Source organism: Leuresthes tenuis, unplaced genomic scaffold, assembly GCF_036924035.1.
Source record: "Leuresthes tenuis unplaced genomic scaffold, fLeuTen1.0.hap1 SCAF_19, whole genome shotgun sequence".
Lineage (NCBI taxonomy): Eukaryota > Metazoa > Chordata > Actinopteri > Atheriniformes > Atherinopsidae > Leuresthes > Leuresthes tenuis.
The window spans coordinates 16,825,351-16,852,711 of record NW_027325373.1 but is presented as its reverse complement, the minus strand read 5'-3'; the positions used below and the strand labels follow the sequence as shown (position 1 = coordinate 16,852,711).

Genomic DNA, 27,361 nt, shown 5'->3' with positions numbered 1-27,361 from the left:
TTTACTTTAAATTTTACACTCAGTGTAATAAAATGAGCATATGGAATAGTTGTAAATGTCATTTCTTTATAATTTATTGTAACTTCAAACAAAAATAATTTCTACAAAAAATATTCAAATAATGTCATATAATATTGATACGTGTTTCATATCTTTTCTTTCTCCTTTAGACTTCTGATTAGTTGAAACCTGTTAAACTCTGATTCCTGAATACTGTGAGGAGTAAATCTCGTTAAGTGTGGCAACAATCACTCATTCCTATAACAATCATAATAGTGACTATTTTTTTAGAATTCATAAACCCCAGGATATTATATAATATGTATAATCTCAGCACTGCTAGTGGGCACATTTAGATACAATGACGAAAGGTATAATTAAAAAATAATAATAATAAATGCAGCCGAAATAAAATAAATGCCAAAATCAAATCTCATCTTTGAAGAAATGAAACCTGGTTAACATACTATGTAGGCCTCAGCAGTAGAATCAAACGAGAACCTCCCGACCTGTCTGTCAAGTCGACATGTCTCGCCCTGACACAGAGTCTGACCACACACGCTGGCCGTCAGTCTAATGGAGGTGAGATCCTTCACTCAACAAAGAAGAAGAAAATTAAAAGAAAAGAAAAGGTCCTTGTGGTTACAACAGCCATTCCCTTTGAAGTGAAACAGTGGTGATTTAAGTGTTCTCTTTATACTTTTTGGTTTGATGCACATTGCTCCAGCTGAGGAATAAAGGGAACAGTGGTTGGTTGATTATTTTCCCCTTTGACTGCATCTCTTTGAGGTCGCGCCTTTTTTTCTTTTTTTCTTTTTGTTCTTCTCACACCTGAGCACACACTCTGTGTCTAAACAGTCCGGTGTGTGTATGTGTGTTTGCAAGGAGAATGGGATTGGGTAGTGTTCCGTGAGTGTGTGTGCCTATAAGAGTGCTGTCATATGCATTTGTTGGGGTCCATGACTTGTTAAGCCCTCCTCACTCTGGGTCAACCTTCCCCTCACGTAAACACTCATATACACACACTCATTGGTCTTTAGGGGGGCTTTTTGTGGCTCAGTGGGGTGATAACGTGGCCAGCAAGTAGGTTAACAGAGTGCAGAGCAGCAGGGTCGCTGTGGAGAGGTGCAGTGAAGTGGCACCACTGCAGTCCTTGCCTGCCTCACAGCGGGTGTGTTGGCACAGTATTCCCTTAAACTCTGGAGGACAGATGCACTTTTGGTTCTGGTAGCACGTTCCTCCATTCTGGCACAGGAGCATCTCCTCATCGCAAACGTTAGCTGTGAGCAGAGGCAAAGGCAAGAGAGAGAAAGCAGCAGGGGGAGAGGTAGTGGACAAAATGGAGAGGGAAGGATTTGCAGAGGTAAGTAGAATAGAAGCGAGGAGTTGGAAATCAAGCACATGTAGCAAAGTGACAGGTGATAAAAGGATAGAGGAGAAGTATAGAGCACATAAGCGAAAGAAATGTGTATGACAAAGGACAAAGACATAGGAGAAGATAAGGAGAGGTAATGTTAGGAAAAAACATGATAGGAAACAGATACAGCAAGAGTAGGAGAATTCAGGGCAGAAAGAACAAAGCATTAAAGATTGGAGAATTTATCTAGCCTCTTGCCTTCCTCCTGTCTTTTCCTCTGGGATAAGAGCAGGTAACACCTGCCTTTTTTGTTTCTGAAGCCCTTTTCTCTGTCTGTTTTTCTTGAGCCTGCACTTTCTCAGGGTCAAATCAAAATTGTTGCATCAAATCCAGCAGCAAAAAAACGAACTAATAAAAATAAACTGCACGTGTGATATCAGGCAATGATTGGAGGAACAAGCTGCGTCATTAAAATGCTATAAAAGAGCATTAGAAACGGCACAGAAGTAGTTGTGCTGCATGAGATACTTGACCTAAAAATGTCCTGAGAGAAAACAGGATCAGCCTTCCATAGAGATAAATAATTACATATACTGACATTTTTTTTTCCATTACACAAGAAACAATTGCCTGTGTTGCAGTGTTTTGTCTTACCTAAAACCAACAGCACAGCTATTTATTACACTGTGTCCTTTATGATAATGTATTAACCCACAGTCAAAATACATCCACGTCTGGTTTTTTTGTGTTTGTTTTAGCATGTGTGTGTTTGAGTGTATGGCGGGTCTATTTGCGATTGAAGCCCCTAACTAGATGGTAGATGGCAGAGGAAGGAGATTCTCGGTAATGGGGTTAAGGTGTGACAGGGTCATCAATTAAAAGAGTAGCTGATGCTGCTAATGAGCCACATGATCTATTCCCCTGTAAGTAAAGAAAACATTGGGAGCGGCACAAGTTAAGTGGACGGTGCACTTGAAAAGGTCCGGGAAAGGTTGCAACATTTCATCTGCTCTGGCTCTTTAGACTTGAACCCAGTGAAAATCTGTGTCCTCATACTCACAAAAACAGCCTTGTTTCCAGTAGAATCCCGGCAGGCAGTCATCACATTTGGCCCCTGTGGCTCCAGGTTTACACTGGCAGAAGCCTGTACCATTACACCGGTCATGCAAAGAACCCATCTGGTTGCAGTTACACTCTGAAGAAAGAGAATTATTTACAAATAAGAATTTGTTCTTGATGGCTTACGCGGATATAATGGTTGCATTTAGAAAATTAAAAATTAAAAAATGCACGTCTCTCCTCAGACGTCAGAGGCTTAAAAATCGGTGTAAGGTTTGAATGATTGGACTAGTCATTTATTGACATCTGGCCGAGTCAATTACAAGCTGCGTCGTTTGGAGGGCGTACTGAAGTTGTAACAGAATAGGTCAAGAAAGACCAAGGTCTGCCAGGCATTTGGTATCAGTTGTGTAAATACATCCCCACTTACTAATTCATGCTGGCTGGACGTGGGGGCGTACTTCACCACACACTCTTCAATTCTATTGTCGAAAGATGGCTTCATTAAGTTCTTTCAGCTTGCAACTTTAAAATTAAAATGATCAAAACAGTTGATTCCAAAGGTTTAATTTTTCTCTCTGATTGCATTTACTGAAAATTGAATACGGGGACTGGGGTCTTCCACTCTCGCCCCCTACTGTTGAATATATTTTTGATAAATAGTTTTAGATATTGCCCAAAGCTAATTCAGCAGTTCCACAAATACAGGGATTTACATGTGAATTCCCTAAAAGTAAAAACATGTCCCAGGATACTATAGGAATGAATACCTAAAATGTAAGGCCCTTTTCAGCCCTTTTCTCAGATATCATCTTGAAAATTTCTGATGCAATAGCCTTGTTTGGAGATTGTATGCAATACTTGCAGACCATATGATAAATATAATGCTGTCTGGACAAAAAATATTTTTTCATTTAGTTTTGCATTTTATAATTGCTTCTCCAACTCAGTTTGTAGCGCACCAGTACATAGATTGTCTCAAAGTCTCCCTGAGGTTAAACAGCAACACTGGCATGGGCTCCCAGAATACGGCAACAGTCCCGGAGCCTTGGAGAGACTATTCTCACTTCCTTCCCATCTAGACAGACATCTGTCACAAATGAAATGACAAATGTCCTTCAATGTCAGAAAATACTGTGATATTTGATCTCTGAGAGGTAAGTGCATGAGACATGGCGGTGTTTTTTTTTTTTTAAAGCATTTGAGAATATTTTTCATGTTTGTTTTTCATGTTTCATGTTTTTCATAATTTAACAGTATGTTAATATATTCTGACGCAAATACATTCAACAGACTAATTCTTTTAATTAAATCCTTTTAATTTAGGTGGACTACTAAAACACTGCAAACTAACATTCTCTCAGAAACATCCCCAAGCTTTCACTTCTTATAAATCTTAATCATTTCTTGATATGCTTAAACACATTTTTTACTCTACATTGTTCACCTCCCGATTACAAGGTCAAGTTTAATTCACATTTTTATTTTAACTTGTATTTATCACTTCAAATTCATATCAGTTGAAACTGGTATTCAGATCAGTGAAAGTTGCCCAGAGCTACATGTTTGTCAATTAATAATGAACCTATATTTCTCTCATGACTTGTTGTAAAATGTATAAAACAAAGATCAGATTAACTAATTTATCATCAAACGTGTTATAGAATATTAACGAAAAAATAACAAATCTGAGACCCAGATTAAAACCACGGCAATGCAGTTGTTATTCCTGTTTGTGGGTCATGCACATTAATATTGGGATTGAATGTGACCCACTGTGAGCAAATGTGTGTTGAGAATGAGAACCTATGTAAAATGTGTTTCCTGCTCTAGAAATGCTTGTGTGAACTGATTTCTTTTGCCACACTTTTAATGTGCCAGTGTGCTGGCAGATGAGCTAATGGGGCCTTATTTGTGCTGACTCCAAGACCTGGCCCTGTGTGAACCCTGACCACAGCGAGTTTACCCTCCAGCCCCCTGCAGTCCACCCACAGATGGATCCAAATCAACACCAGATTTTAGCTCCGCAGCTATGCAAACCGTGACCTCTCATCAGCACATAATGCTAATGAAGAGTAAATAACAGTCACAGTATGTCAGGATGTAAAAGTTGTTATTTTCCCTAAAGACAAAGTATAACATTTGAATTTTTCATTGTTTTGGTTTGTTGCCTCAGCACAATTGAAATGATGTAATTTTAAAGGGTTGACTTTCAGCTTTAAGGATGCCTGAAGGTGTTTGCATCAGTGAACAGTGTATGACTTCTTTAATTTATATTGTAGTAGGTCTGCCTTGATGGTAGCAAGGCAATAGCCTTAAAAACACACAGTTTTTATCTCCAGACAGAGGAAAGTTCAAAGGCCATGTCAGTTATCTGAAACAACTGTTGCAACCCCTTAAGATCAAACTGAAAGAAGAAGTCTAAAACTGAGATGGCATTGTAGAATACCATTTCATACTTGCCTAAATTCTCCATGAAATAGGAATTCAATGTTTAAGTGTTTCTACTTGTCACACCTTATGTTACTTGTATACCTGCACCAGCATATAGCCCAAACAATGACAAAAGTCTGTGTGGTTATATTTCATGGCATCTTATAGTATGTATATCAACTCAACTCAAATGTTTTGCAAAATGAAATTCTGTCCCTACCCCATGACAACAAATGAATGTACTGACACAGAGGACTGAATCACAGCTCAAAAACATATAGCCTCTCTCCAAGGCCTTGAGTGTAACCACTAATTTAAGACAATTGTACTTTACTTTACATTATACAGTACTTCTCAACTATATTCAGAGGCAATGCACTATATCATTTTCTATGTATTACACTTTATGGCAGCAGTAATATTTCTGTGAAAACATAAATTGATTATAAATGACTAATAGGTGCCTTTTAGTTTTGAGACCTGAAGTAAATTTAGCTGATAATACTTGGATAACTTGGATAAGATTTTGAATGCGTATTGAATATTTTTCATAATGTTGCATTGCTATTTTTACTTTAGTAATACTTTGACACTGCTGTCAACTCCTGAAACGTCATCATGCTTGTCCTCTTCATCCCTTTCTGATATGTTTGATAAAGTCCACATGCCAATACTATGTTTGTGGCGAGAATGGTAGATTGTACCTGCTAAGATCTCTGTAGCTGAACAGTTGGAATACACCAGGATGATGCAGCCTGCTTAGCTTCCTGTTTTTGACCACGCACACACCCTGCTACTATACTGATACATGCGCATCTTCCCCCACATGCTCTCACAGTCTCCCAACAGACTGACCGATGCAGATGTTCTCATCATCCAGTTCAGCAGAGGCGTTGCGGAAGTATCCCAGTCTGCAGTGCTGGCAGTTCTGGCCTCTGGTGTTGTGCTTGCAGCTGACGCATGTGACGATGTTCAGGTAGTCGATGTAGCTGCAGCGGTTGGAGTGGCCATAACACTCGCAGTCTGCAAGAAGAGACGGATATCAGTTTAGTTCTTAGAGGAGGATGAAAATGTTGTTGCTTCAAATGATGAAAAACGGGGCAGGAGAGTACTGAAGTGGATTATTGGATTAGAGTATGATATGATAAATTATTTGTATTAACTTAAGTCTGAAAGTTTTAGTTTCAGATGTCTGTTTAAAGAATGAATGACTCAGTTTGTGTTTTATGAGGCGCCTCTATTACTCTTTATTGGTTCAATAAAGACAAACCACTCCCTCCCCATTACTACACTCAGGTTTGCTGAGTCTGCTCTACTGTGCAGCACTGATTACTGATGGGAATTCCACTTTCCTGTGGGTGCACTTGTTTGTGTGTACGCATGCAGGTGTGAGTACAGCAATGTTAAGTGTGTCTGGGAATTTAATTATAGAACCAGATGAGTCGATTATAAAATACAGAATCATAACCAAGGGAGTTTGAGGTGAGTGATATGTAGTATGTTTCCAAACGACACGTGAAATTATGAAATCAGTCTGACCCTGGTTAACCTACTAGAACAGTGTCTCTCTTGCAGAACAGAGCATTAAATGTAGCTGAGTAATTATTTCAAAATATCTCTGTGATAAATGAATTTCAGATGCATTTGGGTCAGCCCTCAAATGCAGTCACTTTATTGGGCTACATTGATAGGATTATATATCTGTCTATAATATAATCTCTTGCATATAATAGTCATTTGTGTGTTGAGGAAGGATGGTTAAACCAGCCAAAATGATAAATCAATTTGAGATAAGGCATTGTTTTAAAGGCTCCTCTTTTCTAAATCTAATAGCGTTACAAATAAAAAGAAAATAAAAAAGACTAAAATTGTGATTGCTTTCACAGTCGATGTTTAAGCCAGGCCATGTCTATCTTTTCTTTAAAAAAATTTTTTTTTAATCTCTAAACGTATTTTGTTATATTTTCATGTCTGACCTGCTGTGGCGGGCAGCAAAGTACAGATTATAGTAATATTGTTATCTGACGGTCCTCGTAATGCTACTGTCTACCATCAACCTCCTTGTGAGAATTTAGAAACATCTAATTGTTTTGCAGTTTCACATCATGCAAAATTAAGCATGTTAGAACTTTTAAAAGGAAAGTGGAGGCATGTAACATTTTTGGAGCCCTGGTAATGTAGTTTTTTTTTTTTTTTAAATCGTATGCGACAGTTTAATGGAATGCAAAATGAAGGCATGTTAGACTTTGAAAGTCAGATGTAATCATAACGACTTTGTAGCCCAGAAAGTCTAGCAATTATGCAAGAAATTCTTTTAATCCTTTTTAAGAGGGAAACTGTTCTGGACTAGCTTACCTACAACACATTCTGGTGTGAGCCTACATAGTTCTTGAAGACCTCACTCTCTGATAACTGCAATGCTCATGAAATCCTGGTCCGCCTGTGATTTTGATTAGTTAGCGGTTGTGCTTGGTTTGGCTTATGAGCTGAGTGGTTACGTTTTTTTAGGCTGAGACAAAAATATCTCTTGATCTGAGCCAGTCAAAGACAGTGGAGGGTGGGTATCCCTCAAACAGTTGGTGTGGTCCCTCATTATTGTATCATTATTGAAATGTATCAAACGTCATCAAAAATACAAAATATTGTCAATATTTTTTGTTCAGTTCCATTCTCTGTGATTCTTACACTTGTTTTTTTCTAATTCCACAGTTTGTCTTTTTACAAAGAGCTTCACAGTCAGAGCTCTTAATTAAATTTTCTCTTTGTAAATCCTGATTTATCGTGAGAAGCTCTGATTACAGGCTTTACTTCACATGCTTGATAAACTGAGACTACCACAACATGAAAAAATTAAGAGTTATTGTAGAATGATAACACCTCTGTATAAATTTTCCACAAAGGGAGAAATGAAACCCTGATATTAGCCATTGCAAGATCTGTACTGTGCAGAGGGGTGCATCGAGAGGTGGAAGAACATTTCTCCAAAGTCTCTCCACGATTATCTTGGCTGAGGCTGGTTCCTAATTAAGATTTTATTAAGCTTTAGAAGTAGGCTGCAGCAGAGCGCTGCAAGGCATCACTGTCCTCTAAAGAGGCGTTTACCAGGCATGTTTATGCAAATACACATTTAAATGCACATTAAAAAGTCGGAGTTTAGCTGTTTAATCAGCCATCACATTATTATTTTATTATTGTTTGGTTGATGATGTGAGCTAAAATATTAATGAGCTGGTTTAAAGGAAGTCAGCCAGAGAAGCACCATAAAGTGCCTCTCTCAGCACTGAGCGAAGCATGCTAGCAGTGGGGGAGAACTGCCTAATTAAATATAAATGGCCAATTACTTCGTAGACTAGAGAGGCAATGGGACATTGTTCCACAAATTAACGTTATGAGTCAAGATGCTTCTTTATTGGTATTTATCAGTTGTGAACAGTTAACATTAAAAGACTGTATTGGGACACAGACACCTGCCTGGATGAAGACGGAGTTTGAATTAATAACTGAATAGTTTTCTTAAAAATATCCTTCCCACTACATTAAACACAAATATCAGTGTAAGTAACTGTTGGATTGTTAAGATGAATTGAAAGTGCAGACACTTACCTTGATGATGCATATAAAGCAAACATAACCATGAGTGCCACAGATGCAAAGGGAGGGAATGAGCAAAATAAATAAATAAACATAAAACATACAATGAAGGGAATTTTTCCACATTCTACTTCAATGACACCATTCAAAGTTTATGAAAAGGGCAGGAATAATCCAGAGGATTTAAACTAACTCAAGTGCTCCGCCTGGTTCTTAAGACCACATGCTGTTCATTTTGGTCTCTTACCTTTGAAATCATCGTATATGATCCCAAACAACTGTTTGGCCTGGGGCTCTCCTGAGATCAAGAGTTTCAGAAGCCCTTGAGGGATGAAGGAATCTTTGTTTAAGTTGGATCTCTGTGTCATTCGCTATGCTATAGTCTCTTGCAGCACTTAACATTCAGACAGCTGGAGCCAGTATAGCCTAGAGGTCAGTCGGAACAATACAGGGCTGTAACGGATGAGGTGGTACGGATACTACACTAGACTCTCCCTAAGAGAAGGGACTAGCTTTTCTTTTTTTTTTTTTTTTTTTTGTAAAGCTGACACTGTAACTACTGCAGTGTGTCTTAACTGGCTGGACAGGTTGATTTTAAAATCCATCCACGATTTTCTAAGAGTCATAGTGAGTCTCGCCACACTACAGAAAATGCTCAGGACTGGTTCGGGTACCCCTAAGATGCACTGGAATAAGCCTGAATTTCCCCCAACCAATAGGACACACCCAGGGGTCCAGCGTCCATGCACTGACTGGTTGGCGCAGTTTGTTGGTATGTAGCTGTCAAGTGTAACCGCTGAAGATAGACTTAAGATTGAAAGAATTACAACAATACTTAATACTAATACCTACTATTCTTAAAGAGTAATTGCTAGCCTAACTACTGAAAATGAACTGTGGGAGATATTTGGGAATGATTGTCTTAAAAAAAAAATTTCTGTAAAATAAAGACATTTTGACAGGTAGACTGTCAGTTTGAGTCTTTACAAAATTCGTGCAACCAGTTATGAATCACTGCAAGTTCATCATACTCAAATTCTACCTCTCTTTTTTCCTTTATTGTGCTCTTCTTCCTCATTCCCAGAAGCATGTTTTGTGGTCTCATGACCGCCTCGTTCCCTCTCAGGCTTTTCAATGACATTGTGCCCTACAAAGGAGCAACAACTCAAAAATCAATTTATATTGATGGAGCAGAGTTTACCTTGGACTGTTTTTACCATACTAGATAGCACAAGGACCACTGACAAGTCAACAACATCCACAGATCTGTGATAATCTAGAGCTTTCTGTAAAATAAGCCACAAAACATGAGATCTATAATTTCTCAGTCAGGCAAGGCTTGAGACTATTTAGAATTTTAAGAAAATGCCAGTGTTCATATGATGTTTAACCCACTAACAACAGTTTATTTCCAGAGCGTCACAAGTGTCAAATTTATTTTTCCTTTCCAGTCAACCCATTTTCCCCACTTAATCTTTTATATTGTCTTTTTCTTTCTTGTCTTTCAGCATCTCTAAATGTCTTGGGTAAAGAAAAAATATATATTGCACCGCTGTTGATATGATTTAGCCTGATGGCTCATGTTGACTAAAAGGTGATCATTTGGTTTCAGAGATAAATTTGATACATTTACCCCTTTCACTACAAGCTTAACTCGCAGTCAAAGTTTATCTACTGTGCTTTTACAGCATCACAAGTAATGTACTGTTTATAGCTACTGTAAATCTACTAGAACATTGAAAGGACTGCATAAAAACAAAATACCTCGGTTTTCAGCTGTTCTGTGTCTATGGCCGTGCTCCTCTCCATGCCCAGATGAGATTGTTGTTCTGTGGCCATGAGTCTCATGTGTGTGTCCCTCAAAATGATGGGAGACTAAAATGCCACAATCATCAGTAAAACAACAAAAATGTATGTATTTTATGAGAAGATTACCACCAGAATATAAAATGGCTACCTTTCCTCTCAGTGTTCCCACTTTTCTCTCCATGCTCAGAAGAGGCTGTGGACTTGTGGCCATGACTTCCATGTATGTGTTCTTCAGACTTATGGAGGACTAGCACACCACAAGCAAAAACAACACCAATACTTCCAAGCTGCTCATCAGGAAAGTTTATACACTGGGTGTTTTCTGATTCCAATCTATACAAATGACACCATTTGATACCTTTTCTTTCTCTGTGGCTGTCTTCCCTGTGCTCAGATGAGGTTGGGGATTTGTGACCATGACTCCCATGTATGTGGTCTTCAGATTTGTCAAGGACCGATGCATCAAAAGCAAAAATAGCAGCTTATTACTTGCGTTTAACTCACAAGGAACCCACTGTATGATTCAGAATGTGAATTAATTAGAAAAAATACTGACACCTTGGGTATGCCCTTTTTCCCCATGCCCAGCAGAGGTTGGTGATTTGTGGCCATGAGTCACATGGGCATGTCCGTGAGAATTTTGATGGTCTGAAATAACCACTGTCATTAAAATCAAGTAAATAGCGGCTGTTTGTGCCTTTTATTTTTTAGGATCTATATACATTTCCATCATTACAGATTTAAAAAGATGGCTGATATTACATCTAAATGATATACCTGTCCTTTCAACTTTGCCGTGTGTATGCTCCTCTTGTCCGTGTCCATGTGAAGCTGTTGTTTTGTGGCCATGAGTCTCATGTACATGTCCATGGGATTCGTGAGGGTCTGAAATAACCACTGCCCTTAATATGAACTATTCAGGGTTCATACAACCCAGATTTCGCAAAATCTAGTACGTCATATAAAATGTAAGTTAAAAGCGGAATTCAGTGATTTCCAAATCTCATAAATCAATGTTTTATTTGCAACACAACTTGGGAAACATTTCATGGCAGGTATGTATTTTTTTTTTTATAAATATCTACTGTGTATACCAATAAATACTTTATTTTTCCAACATTAGAGGCAACAAGAAGAAAGCAATCGCTACATCTAAATGATATACCTGTTGGTTCAACTCTGCCGTGTGTATGCTCCTCCTGTCCGTGTCCATGTGAAGCTGTTGCTTTGTGGCCATGAGTCTCATGTACCTGTCCGTGAGACTCGTGAGGGTCTGAAATAACCACTGTTGTTAATATGACAAACATTTGTAGAAATGTCTGCTGAGTGCACTTAATATTCAGGGGTTCATACAACCCAGATTTCCCAAAATTTAGGACGCTATGCAGTGTATACAATGTAAGTTAAAAATGGAATTTAATGATTTCCAAATCTCATAAACCAATGTTTAATTTGCAACAGAACTTGGGAAACATTTCACATGTTGAAAGTAAGACATTTTACTATTTGATGAAAAATAGCAGCTCATCTTGCTTTTGATGGCAGCGACACGTCAAAAAAGTTGGGACTGAAGCAACAAATGGTTGGAAAAGTGAGACTAAAAAGAATATATTGCAACTAATTTAGTGAATTCGCAAAAGGTCAGTAACATTAATGAGTATAAAAAAGCACCCTAAAGAGGTAGAGTCTTTCTGAAGCAAAGCGTAAAACTGATCTGTGGTCAGACCAATTAATGGCACCATTAATGCTGAAAGGTGTGTAAACACAAGTCTTAGAGCAACATATACTCCCATCTAGATTATGTCTTTTTCAAGGAAAGTCTGCATATTTCAGCAAAACAAAGTTAAACCGCATACTGCGTCTATTACAGCAGCACAGCTTCATGGTTGAGGAGTCTGTGTGCTGGACTGTCCTGCCTGCAGTATAGACATTGTATTAGTTGCAAACATCTGGCACACCATGAAATGCAACAACTAAGACCCAGGACTGTTGAGTAGCTAGAATCCTATGTTAGACAAGAATGGGACAGTATTCCTCTCCAAAAGCTCTAGCAGCTGGTTTCTTTTGTTCCCTAAACTTTATAAACTTTAAGAGATTATGATGCAAAGTCATAAACAGTTCAAACATTTTGAACAAGTGTTGGAGCCATCATTTTCAGGATAAACTAAGATTTTTCGCAACATATTAAAATTTCTCACTTTTTAACACATGATTTGTTTCTTATATTCTACTGTGAATAAAATATCAGTTTGAGATTAGCAAATAACTGCATTCTGCATTTTTTAATTTGTATTTTACACAGCCCCTATCTTTTTTTCCATAGGATTTGTATTTCTAAAAGTTATGTACAGTACTTTTGTCATCACTATAGGTTAGAAGAACATAGCTACCACTACACCAATACAATGTACCTGTCTTTTCAACTTTGCCGTGTGCATGCTCTTCATGTCCATGTCCATGTGAGGCTGTTGTTTCGTGGCCATGAGTCTCATGTATATGTCCGTGAGACTTGTGAGGATCTAAAATAACCACTGTAATTAATGGCAGGTAGGCATTTTCTATAAATATCTACCGTGTATAACTCTGTAATGTTATAAACTTAATTTTTACAATATTAGAGGAAACAAGAAGAAAGCAATCACTACGTCTAAATGATATACCTGTTGGTTCAACTCTGCCGTGTGTATGCTCCTCCTGTCCGTGTCCATGTGAGGCTGTTGTTTTGTGGCCATGAGTCTCATGTACATGTCCGTGAGACTCGTGAGGGTCTGAAATAACCATTATCATTGATATGAACTATTCTTTGTTCATACAACCAAAATTTCAACAAATCTAGGACGCTATATAAAATGTAAGTTAAAAACGGAATTTAATGATTTCCAAATCTCATAAACTAATGTTTTATTCGTAACATAACTTGGGAAACATCTCACATGTTGAAAGTAAGACATTTTACTATTTGATGAAAAATAGCAGCTCATCTTGCATTTGATGGCAGCTACACGTCAAAAAAGTTGGGACTGAAGGAACAAAAGGCTTGAAAAGTGAGACTAAAAAGAAACAGCTGGAGAAATATGTTGCCATTAATTACGTCAATTGGCAAAAGGTCAGTAACATAAATGGGTATAAAAAAGCACCCTAAAGAGGTAGAGTCTTTCTGAAGCAAAGCGTAAAACTGATCTGTGGTCAGACCAATTATTGCTGAGAAATGGTGAACACCGCTTCCTCTGAACTAAAGAGGAAAGGTACATTGTTTAGTTCAAAAGCCTGCATCTCCAATGGTATGGGGGTGCATGTGTTGGTGTCTATGCAACTGGCAAGGTGCACATCTGGAATGCCACCATTAATGCTGAAAGGTGTGTAAACACAAGTCTTAGAGCAACATATACTCCCATCGAGATTATGTCTTTTTCAGGGAAAGTCTGCATATTTCAGCAAAACAAAGTTAAACCGCATACTGCGTCTATTACAGCAGCACAGCTTCATCATTGAGGAGTCTGTGTGCTGGACTGTCCTGCCTGCAGTATAGACATTGTATCAGTTGCAAACATCTGGCACACCATGAAATGCAACAACTAAGACCCAGGACTGTTAAGTAGCTAGAATCCTATGTTAGACAAGAATGGGACAGTATTCCTCTCCAAAAGCTCTAGCAGCTGGTTTCTTTTGTTCCCTGAACTTTATAAACTTTAAGAGATTATGATGCAAAGTTATAAACAGTTCAAACATTTTGAACAAGTGTTGGAGCCATCGTTTTCAGGATAAACTAAGATTTTTCGCAACATATTAAAATTTCTCACTTTTTAACACATGATTTGTTTCTTATATTCTATTGGGACTAAAATATCAGTTTGAGATTAGCAAATAACTGCATTCTGCATTTTTTAATTTGTATTTTACACAGCCCCTATCTTTTTTTCAACAGGATTTGTATTTCTAAAAGTTATGTACAGTACTTTTGTCATCACTATAGGTTAGAAGAACATAGCTACCTCTACACCAATACAATGTACCTGTCTTTTCAACTTTGCCGTGTGCATGCTCTTCGTGTCCATGTCCATGTGAAGCTGTTGTTTCGTGGCCATGAGTCTCATGTACATGTCCGTGAGACTTGTGAGGATCTAAAATAACCACCGTCATAAATGGCAGGTAGGCATTTTCTATAAATATCTACCGTGTATAACTCTGTAATGTTATATACTTATTTTTTCCAACATTAGAGGCAACAAGAAGAAAGCAATCACTTCATCTAAATGATATACCTGTTGGTTCAACTTTGCCGTGTGTATGCTCCTCCTGTCCGTGTCCATGTGAGGCTGTTGTTTTGTGGCCATGAGTCTCATGTACATGTCCGTGAGACTCGTGAGGGTCTGAAATAACCATTATCATTGATATGAACTATTTTTTGTTCATACAACCAAAATTTCACCAAATCTAGGACGCTATATAAAATGTGAGTTAAAAATGGAATTTAATGATTTCCAAATCTCATAAACTAATGTTTTATTCGTAACATAACTTGGGAAACATCTCACATGTTGAAAGTAAGACATTTTACTATTTGATGAAAAATATCAGCTCATCTTGCATTTGATGGCAGCTACACGTCAAAAAAGTTGGGACTGAAGGAACAAAAGGCTTGAAAAGTGAGACTAAAAAGAAACGGCTGGAGAAATATGTTGCCATTAATTACGTCAATTGGCAAAAAAGGTCAGTAACATAAATGGGTATAAAAAAGCACCCTAAAGAGGTAGAGTCTTTCTGAAGCAAAGCGTAAAACTGATCTGTGGTCAGACCAATTATTATTGAGAAATGGTGAACACCGCTTCCTCTGAACTAAAGAGGAAAGGTACATTGTTTAGTTCAAAAGCCTGCATCTCCAATGGTATGGGGGTGCATGTGTTGGTGTCTATGCAACTGACAAGGTGCACATCTGGAATGGCACCATTAATGCTGAAAGGTGTGTAAACACAAGTCTTAGAGCGACATATACTCCCATCGAGATTATGTCTTTTTCAAGGAAAGCCTGCATATTTCAGCAAAACAAAGTTAAACCGCATACTGCGTCTATTACAGCAGCACGGCTTCATAGTTGAGGAGTCTGTGTGCTGGACTGTCCTGCCTGCAGTATAGACATTGTATCAGTTGCAAACATCTGGCACACCATGAAATGCAACAACTAAGACCCAAGACTGTTGAGTAGCTAGAATCCTATGTTAGACAAGAATGGGACAGTATTCCTTTCCAAAAGCTCTAGCAGCTGGTTTCTTTTGTTCCCTGAACCTTATAAACTTTGAGAGATTATGATGCAAAGTCGTAAACAGTTCAAACATTTTTGACAAGTGTTGCAGCCATCATTTTCAGGATAAACTAAGAGTTTTCACAACATATTAAAATTTCTCACTTTTTAACACATGATTTGTTTCTTATATTCTATTGGGAATAAAATATTAGTTTGAGATAAGCAAATAACTGCATCCTGCATTCAATTTTATGTACATTTTACACAGCACCAATCTTTGTTTTAATAGGATTTGTATTTCTAAAGTTATGTACAGTACTTTTGTCATCACTATAGGTTAGAAGAACATAGCTACCACTACACCAATACAATGTACCTGTCTTTTCAACTTTGCCGTGTGCATGCTCTTCATGTCCATGTCCATGTGAGACTGTTGTTTCGTGGCCATGAGTCTCATGTACATGTCCGTGAGACTTGTGAGGATCTAAAATAACCACTGTCATTAATGGAAGGTAGGCATTTTTAGAAATGTTTACTGTGTGTTACTCTGTAATGTTATATACTTTATTTTTCCAACATTAGAGGCAACAAGAAGAAAGCAATCACTTCATCTAAATGATATACCTGTTGGTTCAACTTTGCCGTGTGTATGCTCCTCCTGTCCGTGTCCATGTGAAGCTGTTGTTTTGTGGCCATGAGTCTCATGTACATGTCCGTGAGACTCGTGAGGGTCTGAAATAACCATTATCATTGATATGAACTATTCAGTGTTCATACAACCAAAATTTCACCAAATCTAGGACGCTATATAAAATGTAAGTTAAAAATGGAATTCAATGATTTCCAAATCTCATGAACTAATATTTTATTTGCAACAGAACTTGGGAAACATTTGACATGTTGAAAGCAAGACATTTTACTATTTGATGAAAAATATCAGCTCATCTTGCATTTGATGGCAGCTACACGTCAAAAAAGTTGGGACTGAAGGAACAAAAGGCTTGAAAAGTGAGACTAAAAAGCAAAACTGGAGAAATATGTTGCAACTAATTAGGTTAATTGGCAAAAGGTCAGTAACATAAATGGGTATAAAAAAGCACCCTAAAGAGGTAGAGTCTTTCTGAAGCAAAGCGTAAAACTGATCTGTGGTCAGACCAATTATTATTGAGAAATGGTGAACACCGCTTCCTCTGAACTAAAGAGGAAAGGTACATTGTTTAGTTCAAAAGCCTGCATCTCCGATGGTCTGGGGGTGCATGTGTTGGTGTCTATGCAACTGACAAGGTGCACATCTGGAATGGCACCATTAATGCTGAAAGGTATGTAAACACAAGTCTTAGAGCAACATATACTCCCATCGAGATTATGTCTTTTTCAGGGAAAGTCTGCATATTTCAGCAAAATAAAGTTAAACCGCATACTGCGTCTATTACAGCAGCACGGCTTCATAGTTGAGGAGTCTGTGTGCTGGACTGTCCTGCCTGCAGTATAGACATTGTATCAGTTGCAAACATCTGGCACACCATGAAATGCAACAACTAAGACCCAGGACTGTTGAGTAGCTGGAATCCTATGTTAGACAAGAATGGGACAGTATTCCTCTCCAAAAGCTCTAGCAGCTGGTTTATTTTAATCCCTGAACTTTACGAACTTTAAGAGATTATGATGCAAAGTCGTAAACAGTTCAAACATTTTTGACAAGTGTTGCAGCCATCATTTTCAGGATAAACTAAGAGTTTTCACAACATATTAAAATCTCTCACTTTTTAACACATGATTTGTTTCTTATATTCTGCTGGGAATAAAATATCAGTTCGAGATTAGCAAATAACTGCATTCGTCATTCAATTTTATATATACTCTACACAGCACCAATCTTTTTTTTTTAAATAGGGTTTGTATTTATAAAAGTTATCTACAGCACTTTTGTCATCACTATAGATTAGAAGAACATAGCTACCACTACACCAATACAATGTACCTGTCTTTTCAACTTTGCCGTGTGCATGCTCTTCATGTCCATGTCCATGTGAGGCTGTTGTTTCGTGGCCATGAGTCTCATGTACATGTCCGTGAGACTTGTGAGGATCTAAAATAACCACTGTCATTAATGGCAGGTAGGCATTTTCTATAAATGTCTACTGTGTATAACTCTGTAATGTTATAAACTTAATTTTTACAATATTAGAGGCAACAAGAAGAAAGCAATCACTGCATCTAAATGATATACCTGTTGGTTCAACTTTGCCGTGTGTATGCTCCTCCTGTCCGTGTCCATGTGAAGCTGTTGTTTTGTGGCCATGAGTCTCATGTACATGTCCGTGAGACTCGTGAGGGTCTGAAATAACCACTGTTGTTAATATGACAAACATTTGTAGAAATGTCTGCTGAGTGCACTTAATATTCAGGGGTTCATACAACCCAGATTTCCCAAAATTTAGGACGCTATGCAGTGTATACAATGTAAGTTAAAAATGGAATTCAATGATTTCCAAATCTCATGAACCAATATTTTATTCGTAACATAACTTGGGAAACATTTGACATGTTGAAAGTAAGACATTTTACTATTTGATGAAAAATATCAGCTCATCTTGCATTTGATGGCAGCTACACGTCAAAAAAGTTGGGACTGAAGCAACAAAAGGCTTGAAAAGTGAGACTAAAAAGAAAAACTGGAGAAATATGTTGCAACTAATTAGGTTAATTGGCAAAAGGTCAGTAACATAAATGGGTATAAAAAAGCACCCTAAAGAGGTAGAGTCTTTCTGAAGCAAAGCATAAAACTGATCTGTGGTCAGACCAATTATTGTTGAGAAATGGTGAACACAGCTTCCTCTGAACTAAAGAGGAAAGGTACATTGTTCAGTTCAAACACTTTTGACAAGTGTTGGAGCCATCATTTTCAGGATAAACGAAGAGTTTTCACAACATATTAAAATCTCTCACTTTTTAACACATGATTTGTTTCTTATTTTCTACTGTGAATAAAATATCAGTTTGAGATTAGCAAATAACTGCATTCTGCATTTTTATGTATATTTTACACAGTACCTATCTTTTTTTTCAATAGGGTTTGTATTTATAAAAGTTATCTACAGCACTTTGGTTATCACTACAGGTTAGAAGAACATAGCTACCTCTACACCAATACAATGTACCTGTCTTTTCAACTTTGCCGTGTGCATGCTCTTCATGTCCATGTCCATGTGAGGCTGTTGTTTCGTGGCCATGAGTCTCATGTACATGTCCGTGAGACTTGTGAGGATCTAAAATAACCACTGTAATTAATGGCAGGTAGGCATTTTCTATAAATATCTACCGTGTATAACTCTGTAATGTTATAAACTTAATTTTTACAATATTAGAGGCAACAAGAAGAAAGCAATCACTACATCTAAATGATATACCTGTTGGTTCAACTTTGCCGTGTGTATGCTCCTCCTGTCCATGTCCATGTGAGGCTGTTGTTTTGTGGCCATGAGTCTCATGTATATGTCCGTGAGACTCGTGAGGGTCTGAAATAACCACTGTTGTTAATATGACAAACATTTGTAGAAATGTCTGCTGAGTGCACTTAATAGTCAGGGGTTCATACAACCCAGATTTCCCAAAATTTAGGACAGTGTATAAAATGTGAGTTAAAAACGGAATTTAATGATTTCCAAATCTCATGAACTAATATTTTATTTGCAACAGAACTTTGGAAACATTTCACATGTTGAAAGCAAGACATTTTACTATTTGATGAAAAATATCAGCTCATCTTGCATTTGATGGCAGCTACACGTCAAAAAAGTTGGGACTGAAGGAACAAAAGGCTTGAAAAGTAAGACTAAAAAGAAACGGCAAGAGAAACATGGTGCAACTAATTAGGTTAATTGGCAAAAGGTCAGTAACATAAATGGGTATAAAAAAGCACCCTAAAGAGGTAGAGTCTTTCTGAAGCAAAGCATAAAACTGATTTGTGGTCAGACCAATTATTGTTGAGAAATGGTGAACACCGCTTCCTCTGAACTAAAGAGGAAAGGTACATTGTTTAGTTCAAAAGCCTGCATCTCCAAAGGTATGGGGGTGCATGTGTTGGTGTCTATTTAACTGGCAAGGTGCACATCTGGAATGGCACCATTAATGCTTAAAGGTGTGTATATACAAGTCTTAGAGCAACATATACTCCCATCTAGATTATGTCTTTTTCAAGGAAAGCCTGCATATTTCAGCAAAACAAAGTTAAACCGCATACTGCGTCTATTACAGCAGCACGGCTTCATGGTTGAGGAGTCTGTGTGCTGGACTGTCCTGCCTGCAGTATAGACATTGCATCAGTTGCAAACATCTGGCACACCATGAAATGCAGCAACTAAGACCCAGGACTGTTGAGTAGCTAGAATCCTATGTTAGACAAGAATGGGACAGTATTCCTCTCCAAAAGCTCTAGCAGCTGGTTTCTTTTGTTCCCTGAACTTTATGAACTTTAAGAGATTATGATGCAAAGTCGTAAACAGTTCAAACATTTTTGACAAGTGTTGCAGCCATCATTTTCAGGATAAACTAAGATTTTTCACAACTTATTAAAATCTCTCACTTTTTAACACATGATTTGTTTCTTATATTCTGCTGGGAATAAAATATCAGTTTGAGATTAGCAAATAACTGCATCCTGCATTCAATTTTATATATACTCTACACAGCACCAATCTTTTTTTTTCAATAGGGTTTATATTTATAGTTATAAGTTATGTACAGTACTTTTGTCATCACTATAGGTTAGAAGAACATAGCTACCACTACACCAATACAATGTACCTGTCTTTTCAACTTTGCCGTGTGCATGCTCTTCATGTCCATGTCCATGTGAGGCGGTTGTTTCGTGGCCATGAGTCTCATGTACATGTCCGTGAGACTTGTGAGGATCTAAAATAACCACTGTCATTACTGGAAGGTAGGCATTTTTATAAATATCCACTGTGTATAACTCTGTAATGTTATATACTTTATTTTTTCAACATTAGAGGCAACAAGAAGAAAGCAATCACTACATCTAAATGATATACCTGTTGGTTCAACTCTGCCGTGTGTATGCTCCTCCTGTCCGTGTCCATGTGAGGCTGTTGCTTTGTGGCCATGAGTCTCATGTACATGTCCGTGAGACTCGTGAGGGTCTGAAATAACCATTATCATTGATATGAACTATTCAGTGTTCATACAACCCAAATTTCGCCAAATCTAGAGCGCCATATAAAATGTAAGTTAAAAACGGAATTTAATGATTTCCAAATCTCATAAATCTGTTTTATTCGCAACAATACTTGGGAAACAATTCATGGCAGGTAAGGATTCTTATAAATATCCACTGTGTATAACTCTGTAATGTTATGTACTTCATTTTTCCAACATTAGAGGCAACAAGAAGAAAGCAATCACTGCATCTAAATGATATACCTGTTGGTTCAACTTTGCCGTGTGTATGCTCCTCCTGTCCGTGTCCATGTGAAGCTGTTGTTTTGTGGCCATGAGTCTCATGTACATGTCCGTGAGACTCATGAGGGTCTGAAACAACCACTGTCATTAATGGCAGGTAAGGATTTTTATAAATATCTACTGTGTGTATCTCTGTAATGTTATATACTTTATTTTTTCAACATTAGAGGCAACAAGAAGAAAGCAATCACTGCATCTAAATGATATACCTGTTGGTTCAACTCTGCCGTGTGTATGCTCCTCCTGTCCGTGTCCATGTGAAGCTGTTGTTTTGTGGCCATGAGTCTCATGTACATGTCCGTGAGACTCGTGAGGGTCTGAAACAACCACTGTCATTAATGGCAGGTAAGGATTTTTTCTAAGTTTGTCTACTTCACACAGGATTTGTATCCCTATGGGTTACAGGAAGATAGCCACCACTAAATTTAAATGATTTACCTGTCCTTTCAACCTTTCTCTGCGAATGCTCCTCCTCTACGTGCCCATGTAAAGATGTTGTGTCGTGGCTGTGTACGTCCCCCTCAGAGGTGTGGGAGACTGAAGCAATGATTGTCATCAGTTTCGGGTTTCCAGATGCACTTTATCAGTTCGCAATGTTCAGCACCATTTTGTGTTGTAAGCTGTCACTACATCTACACTAGAACTGTAAAAGCACTGCAAGCAAACCTTATACAAGATACCTGTCCTGTCAGAAACCAACAGCTAAGCACCTGCACAAGAAACTATGATGTACATATACTGATAAGATACCTTTCCTTTCCTCCATGTGCTGAGAAGCTGAGTGGCTATGAGTCTTATGTGCATGTTCCTCAGATGTATGTTCACCTGAGAAATCCCAGTTGGCATAAAAAATACAAAAAAAATGTTTGGTTCAGTATGTCTTTTCATTTTTAGTTTTTAACGTTGTTTAGCTTGTGCTGAAAACCGCTACAAAAGCATTTCTAGCACTGCATATAAGCTTGGTACCTTTTTGTTCAGCATGTATTTCTGTATGTTCCTTCTCCCCATGTTGAGATGATGTTTTGTGGCTGTGAGTTCCATACATGTGTTCCTCAGGTTTCTGGTGTCCTGACAAATCACAAATGTCATTAACACAACCTGCAAAAATGTCATCAAAGACTGTGTCTTTGTCTAGCTTTGTTTTCAGATGCTTCAGCTGGGTAACATTTTGACACATTGCAAATATCTATCACTACTATGTTCCATCCATCCATTGACAAACCTAACGTGCATGTCTTTGGACTGAAGGAGGAAACTGTAAAAAAAAAAAACACCATACAGGCACAGGGTAATGTGCAAACTCTACTCAACAAAGACTCAAGCCGTTATGCTTCTTGCTGGGAGGCAACAGTGGTAACCACCACACCGCCATTTTGCTCCTGCATCACTACCACATAAAATGGCAACCTGTTCTTTAATCTTTTCTCTCCATATGATTCTCTTCTCTTCACTCAGATGAGGTTTTGTGGCCATCTGAGATGGATTAACATAATCCTCATTAACATATCACATCAATTTTTTTTTTATCTTAAATCAACTTTTCCTCAACAAGTGAAACAATATGTCATTATATCCATCCTCCTTTTTTATATTTTCCTTCAGTTTTTGTGACAATACTAAAGAATATTAGATACTAATAATAAATACTGACATTTTTAGGGCACTTTTTTACGTTTATTGCTGTGAGTCATGACACCTATCCAATGTATACGACTCTACATCTAAAAAAAATCATACGTTTATTTTCAGCTGTTCTGTCTGTATGATCCTTCTGCTCATGCACAGTTGTTATTTTGTGTCCATGTATGTCATGTTCCTCAGACTTGTGGGTGACTGATACACCACAGTTGTCATGAACATAACCAGAGAGAGAAGGGAAACAAATGCAACTGTGTACAATAAAGTTATTAACAGAGTAGGATCAGGTCCTCTTCAGGATTTTTCAGAATTTAGTTATGTTCTTTGCATTTAAATCAATATGATGATTTACCTTCAGGTTTATTTAACTCATAGTTAATTGACCCGATGGCAATTATGACTATATTCAACTAAGGAAGAACTACCATCCCCAAATGTAAACCAGATATCTTTCCTCTCAGCCTTCTGGCATTCTGGCCTTTGAGGCATTCTCAAAAGGTGACAAAATTAGAAACAAGTCATCAAAGTTAGTCTTTATTTCAAGGTTGCACTAAAATCTTCAAGTTTATCTTGCAATAAAAGTCTATTCGCGTTGTATTGACAACTCTATACAGTCTAGTAAGTTTAATGAAAACATTTTCCCCACAACATTTTCGAAAAAATACCTTTCCTGTCAGCGGTCCTTTCATTCTCCACTTCCCTTTCCTCTCCATGCTTAGATGAGGTTGCTGTTTTGTGGCCATGGGCCTCGTGTACGTGTTCCTCAAAATTGTGGTGAGCTGAAATACCGCAAACAACGTTCACATACAAGCAAAAAGCCACATGCGTTGTCACCAGTTTTCTGAGAGGCTTTGCTCTCCCACTAAATCTCAGATGTTAAAATGAATTTGCCTACTTTTTGCTCCACTACAGTACATGACAATCTAGAAGCTCTTCTTGCACCACTAAATGCAAAATAATTTACTTTTTTGTTCTTTATGCTGCTCCTCTTGCCTTTTTTCCTCTATGCGGCACAGACAATGTTGTTTTTGGAAAACTCTCGCACTACAGTTGTCGTTGACAGAAGCAAAGCCAGCAAGGGATGCAGCTCTGCCATATTTCTGTCAGGGCTTCAGTTTCTGCGGTTAGTTGTCAAGACTACTGGTCATCTATGGAGGTGCCACTACAATGGGTTTTAAAGCAAATACCTGTTTCTTCTGCTTTTATATTGTTGTCCTCCTTGTGTTCAGACAAAGTTGTTTGGTGGTCATGAGTCCCATGCCCCTCAAACATGTGAGAAGCTGTCATACAAGAGTTGTCATTTACAAAACCACCAAAAAATTAATTGAGTTCCATTTTAGATGTTGTTACCAGTCACGAACAAAAAAGCCATGAACAATACTAATCTAGGAAAAGGTATCTGCTGTTTTCGATTGTCAGTGGTCCCTTAAGTCAGTAAAGAATCAGCAACTTCATACCATGTTTACATCTACACATAAAATAGCAAGAACACTGCTAACGCAACAAGAAAAACATGATACTTTTGCTTTCAGCTTTGCTTTCTGTATCCTCCAGATATCATCAGAGAAACCAGACCCGATTTATGCTTTGGACCACACTGAAATGGTCTAACACCAAGATATATGGCATTTAGATATTTATGTGGTAAAACATTTCAGCCAGGCGCCAGAAAATCTGGGAGAACTTCAAAGAAAAGTTGTTTTGCACGTACATCTGGGTATAGAAGCGACTTGGTTCCTTGTTGTTTGACTTATATCTTTTGGTTGGCAAAGCTATACGACCCTGGGCACAGTATTAAAGAATGCTCTCCACTTAAGATGATTGCTTTTACTCCGTTGACTTCAGCCTCCTTGGTTACTTTGCCTCGTGATACTGAAGACATTAGAACATCTGCCCTGAGAAACACTCCAAGTTGTTACTTTTCCCCATGCTCTGGTGTTTTGTGGCCATGAGTCTCATGTGAGTGACCCCTGAACATGTGGGAAACTGTCATACCAGAGCGGTCATTAACATAAGGAGCAAAAGCATCTAATAAAGTCAATTTTTGCACTCTTGGCAAATGATCTTTCACACATTTAACAAATTTCTACTGTCAATTCCTGGCCATTCCCAGCAGTCATACCACTTTTACCTAAGCTTGCTGATGTTCCCGCTGCCGTGTAACTGAAGACAGACGTTTTTGCAGTTTTCAGTTTAGCATCTGCATATTTACTTCACACAAAGTCAATTTTTAGACAAAACTGCTTAAAAAGTGCTTCCACTACATACAAAGGAGGTTACCTTTCCTTTCAGGCTTTCCTTTTGTATGCGCCCCTTCACCATGCTCAGACGAGGTTGTTAATCTGTGGCCGTGAGCCTCATGTGCGTGTTCCTCTGCCTTGTGGAAGACTGACACACCACATTTCTCAGCAACTTCACAAGGTATCAAGATACATCCGACAGCTTTTTTGCTGGGAGTTGGCAGATGATGAATTTTCCACTATATATTTGCACCACTAGGTTAACTACAGATAGCTACATAAAAATACCTGTCTTCTCAAGTGCTCTTTCCTGATGCCCCTCCTCCACACTGTTCTCCCTGTGCTTGGATGAGGTTGTTGATTTCTGTTCATGAGGCTCATTTGTGTGTCCATCAGATGTGTGGGGATCTGACACAATGCAATAATTATTAACAAGCCAGTTTAAAAAATAAACAGCACATGTTTTGCTCCCTCTGGTTTTCTAGAAAGCTTTGACATGATGTATAAAGATGAGGTACCTGTTCTCTCAATATGGCTTTCTCCATGCTCCTCTCTTTTCACTTCATGCACAGGGGTTAAAGTCAATTTGTGGCCATACGTTTCATGTATGTGATCTTCAGACTTGTTGGAATCTGAAAAATCACAATTCTAATTGAAATAACAGAGAAGACTTAAATGCTAAACGGTAGAATTATATTACTTCCAATTACTGGGAAACCTGTAGTGTTGTGAGGTGTGTGAAAATTAGTTAATTATATGGAAGTATTGCCCTCTGTACACTGTATGCTCAATAATGAATGTCTGATAATGCACAATAAATTGATTATTTTGTGTTACTTGATATTCATAATTGTAATTAGGTGAAGTCAAAGAACGACAAAGTTGATTTATTTAATTATCTCTGCATAACAAAGCCTTTTCCCTTGTGAAAACTTGCTAATTATTTTGTAATCATTTATGGTTATCAGCCATTATGAGGGCCATGGTGATGGCATCCTGATAACTGTAGCTGATTTAAAGGCAATTCATGGTTGTTGGGCCTGCTTGGCTACACCCTATCCTATGTGGAAGCAGCTGTGTTAAGCTAATTGCAATATGAGGTCATGCATGCAGACTGCTGTGCTGAAGTTAATGAGTTCAGCTTGGGTGCCAGGCTCTGTGACAACACCTCTGCGTGTCCAATCAGAGGGAATTTGCCTGAAGTTCAGTTTCATTTTGGTGTCTCGGTGTGACTCTCCTAAACCGGGAGTCAAACTGCTTCCGACTCACCTAAACTTAGAAGCAGTAACTGTTTAGGTGCAGCACCTGGATGAGGCTAAACTCTCCAAACTGCTGTCTCACTTTTAGGATGTTATGAAGCCACACCCTCCTCCTTGCTGCTTGTCCTCTCCTCCTCATCATTAACTGTAACGCTGGAGCTTTCTTCTGACAGCTTGGCACATGCATCCTGCATCAAAGTCTGCAGCTAAAAAAAAACTAGCTAATTTCCATAAATCTTTTTGGTCGCCTAGCAATTGGCGCCAAACTTGGACAAGATTTTTCTCCCCTGTTCTGTGCTCCAGCCCCGTAGGAAACCCAGCTCATATCACTTTGTGTGTGACATCAGCTTTACATTAATTTCATAATCCTCACCAGTTTGCAAGGGTCCAACTGGTCGTTCTGCAGCTGATTACATGCGGCCAAAATATTTGAGCCTCCATTCATAAAAACAATTTGTCAGAAAAGGACGGGAAGGAGTCAAAGTTATCCACACCTCCTAACTGTACTGTAGATAAGTTACATACTGATGCTGGGAAGCTTCTTTACATCTGACCTAAAATATAATGTGTTAAGGGCTGAACATCTCCAGAATCCACATCAGTTAATGCAAGCAGATACAGAAAGAAATGTACCCAAGTACCCATGTAGCTGTTGCTTTAAGCAAAAAAAAGTAGGAGTTGACGAACCTCAGATCTTTCCTAGTATTACCCGATCTATTATCTACTTTAATAACTTAACTGCAGAAGAATAAAGCTACACATTTATGTCTTGACAGCAGTGATGGATCCTCTCCAAAAGTCATGACAGCTATCTTGAAAGTTGAAACGTGTGATATAATTATAATGGATTATAGCCCCTAATTCTGAGTTTACCGTTTATCTCGTAAAAACAAACTTTGTTCTCCTAAAAAATATTGATAATGTGATATTGAGAGAACAAAATCAAGATTATAATTTCAGTGCAGTCATTCTCAGCTTTTCTATCACTTTATAAAAAACAAACAAACAAAAAAAAACATTGGATTGGCTGTCTCTTGACGTCTTTCCAGCCTTTCAAGTGAGTTGTGATGAGAGTGACGGCCTATTACATGAAGAGCACATCTCAAAAACGTTTCTGTCAACTCTTAAATGACCAGCGAGGTGGCTAAAAAGTGAACTTCTTAAAAAATTACAAACGTACGTATTTTTGCTCTATTGGTTATGACTTGCAAACGATATTTTCTCAAAATAAAATCATTTTAAGCTTCTAGTG

At 38.0% G+C, this 27,361-nt stretch overlaps 1 protein-coding gene and 1 long non-coding RNA gene across 2 annotated transcripts in view; both read right to left on the bottom strand.

The window, feature by feature from the left end:
• Positions 1–24: 24 nt before the first annotated feature.
• Positions 25–27,361, bottom strand: part of ntng2b (netrin g2b) — a 76,128-nt gene continuing 48,791 nt past the window's right edge. Inside the window, 3 exon segments of the mRNA XM_072372192.1 lie at positions 25–1,280; positions 2,418–2,552; positions 5,705–5,872. Coding sequence (XP_072228293.1) covers positions 1,057–1,280; positions 2,418–2,552; positions 5,705–5,872 — 527 coding nt within the window. The 3' untranslated portion in view covers positions 25–1,056.
• On the bottom strand, positions 17,479–19,019 carry LOC140277238 (uncharacterized). Its single transcript, XR_011909078.1, has 4 exons — positions 18,902–19,019; positions 18,653–18,760; positions 17,722–17,829; positions 17,479–17,580 (listed from the first exon to the last, which is right to left on the bottom strand). It is a non-coding gene; the product is annotated as an uncharacterized lncRNA (long non-coding RNA).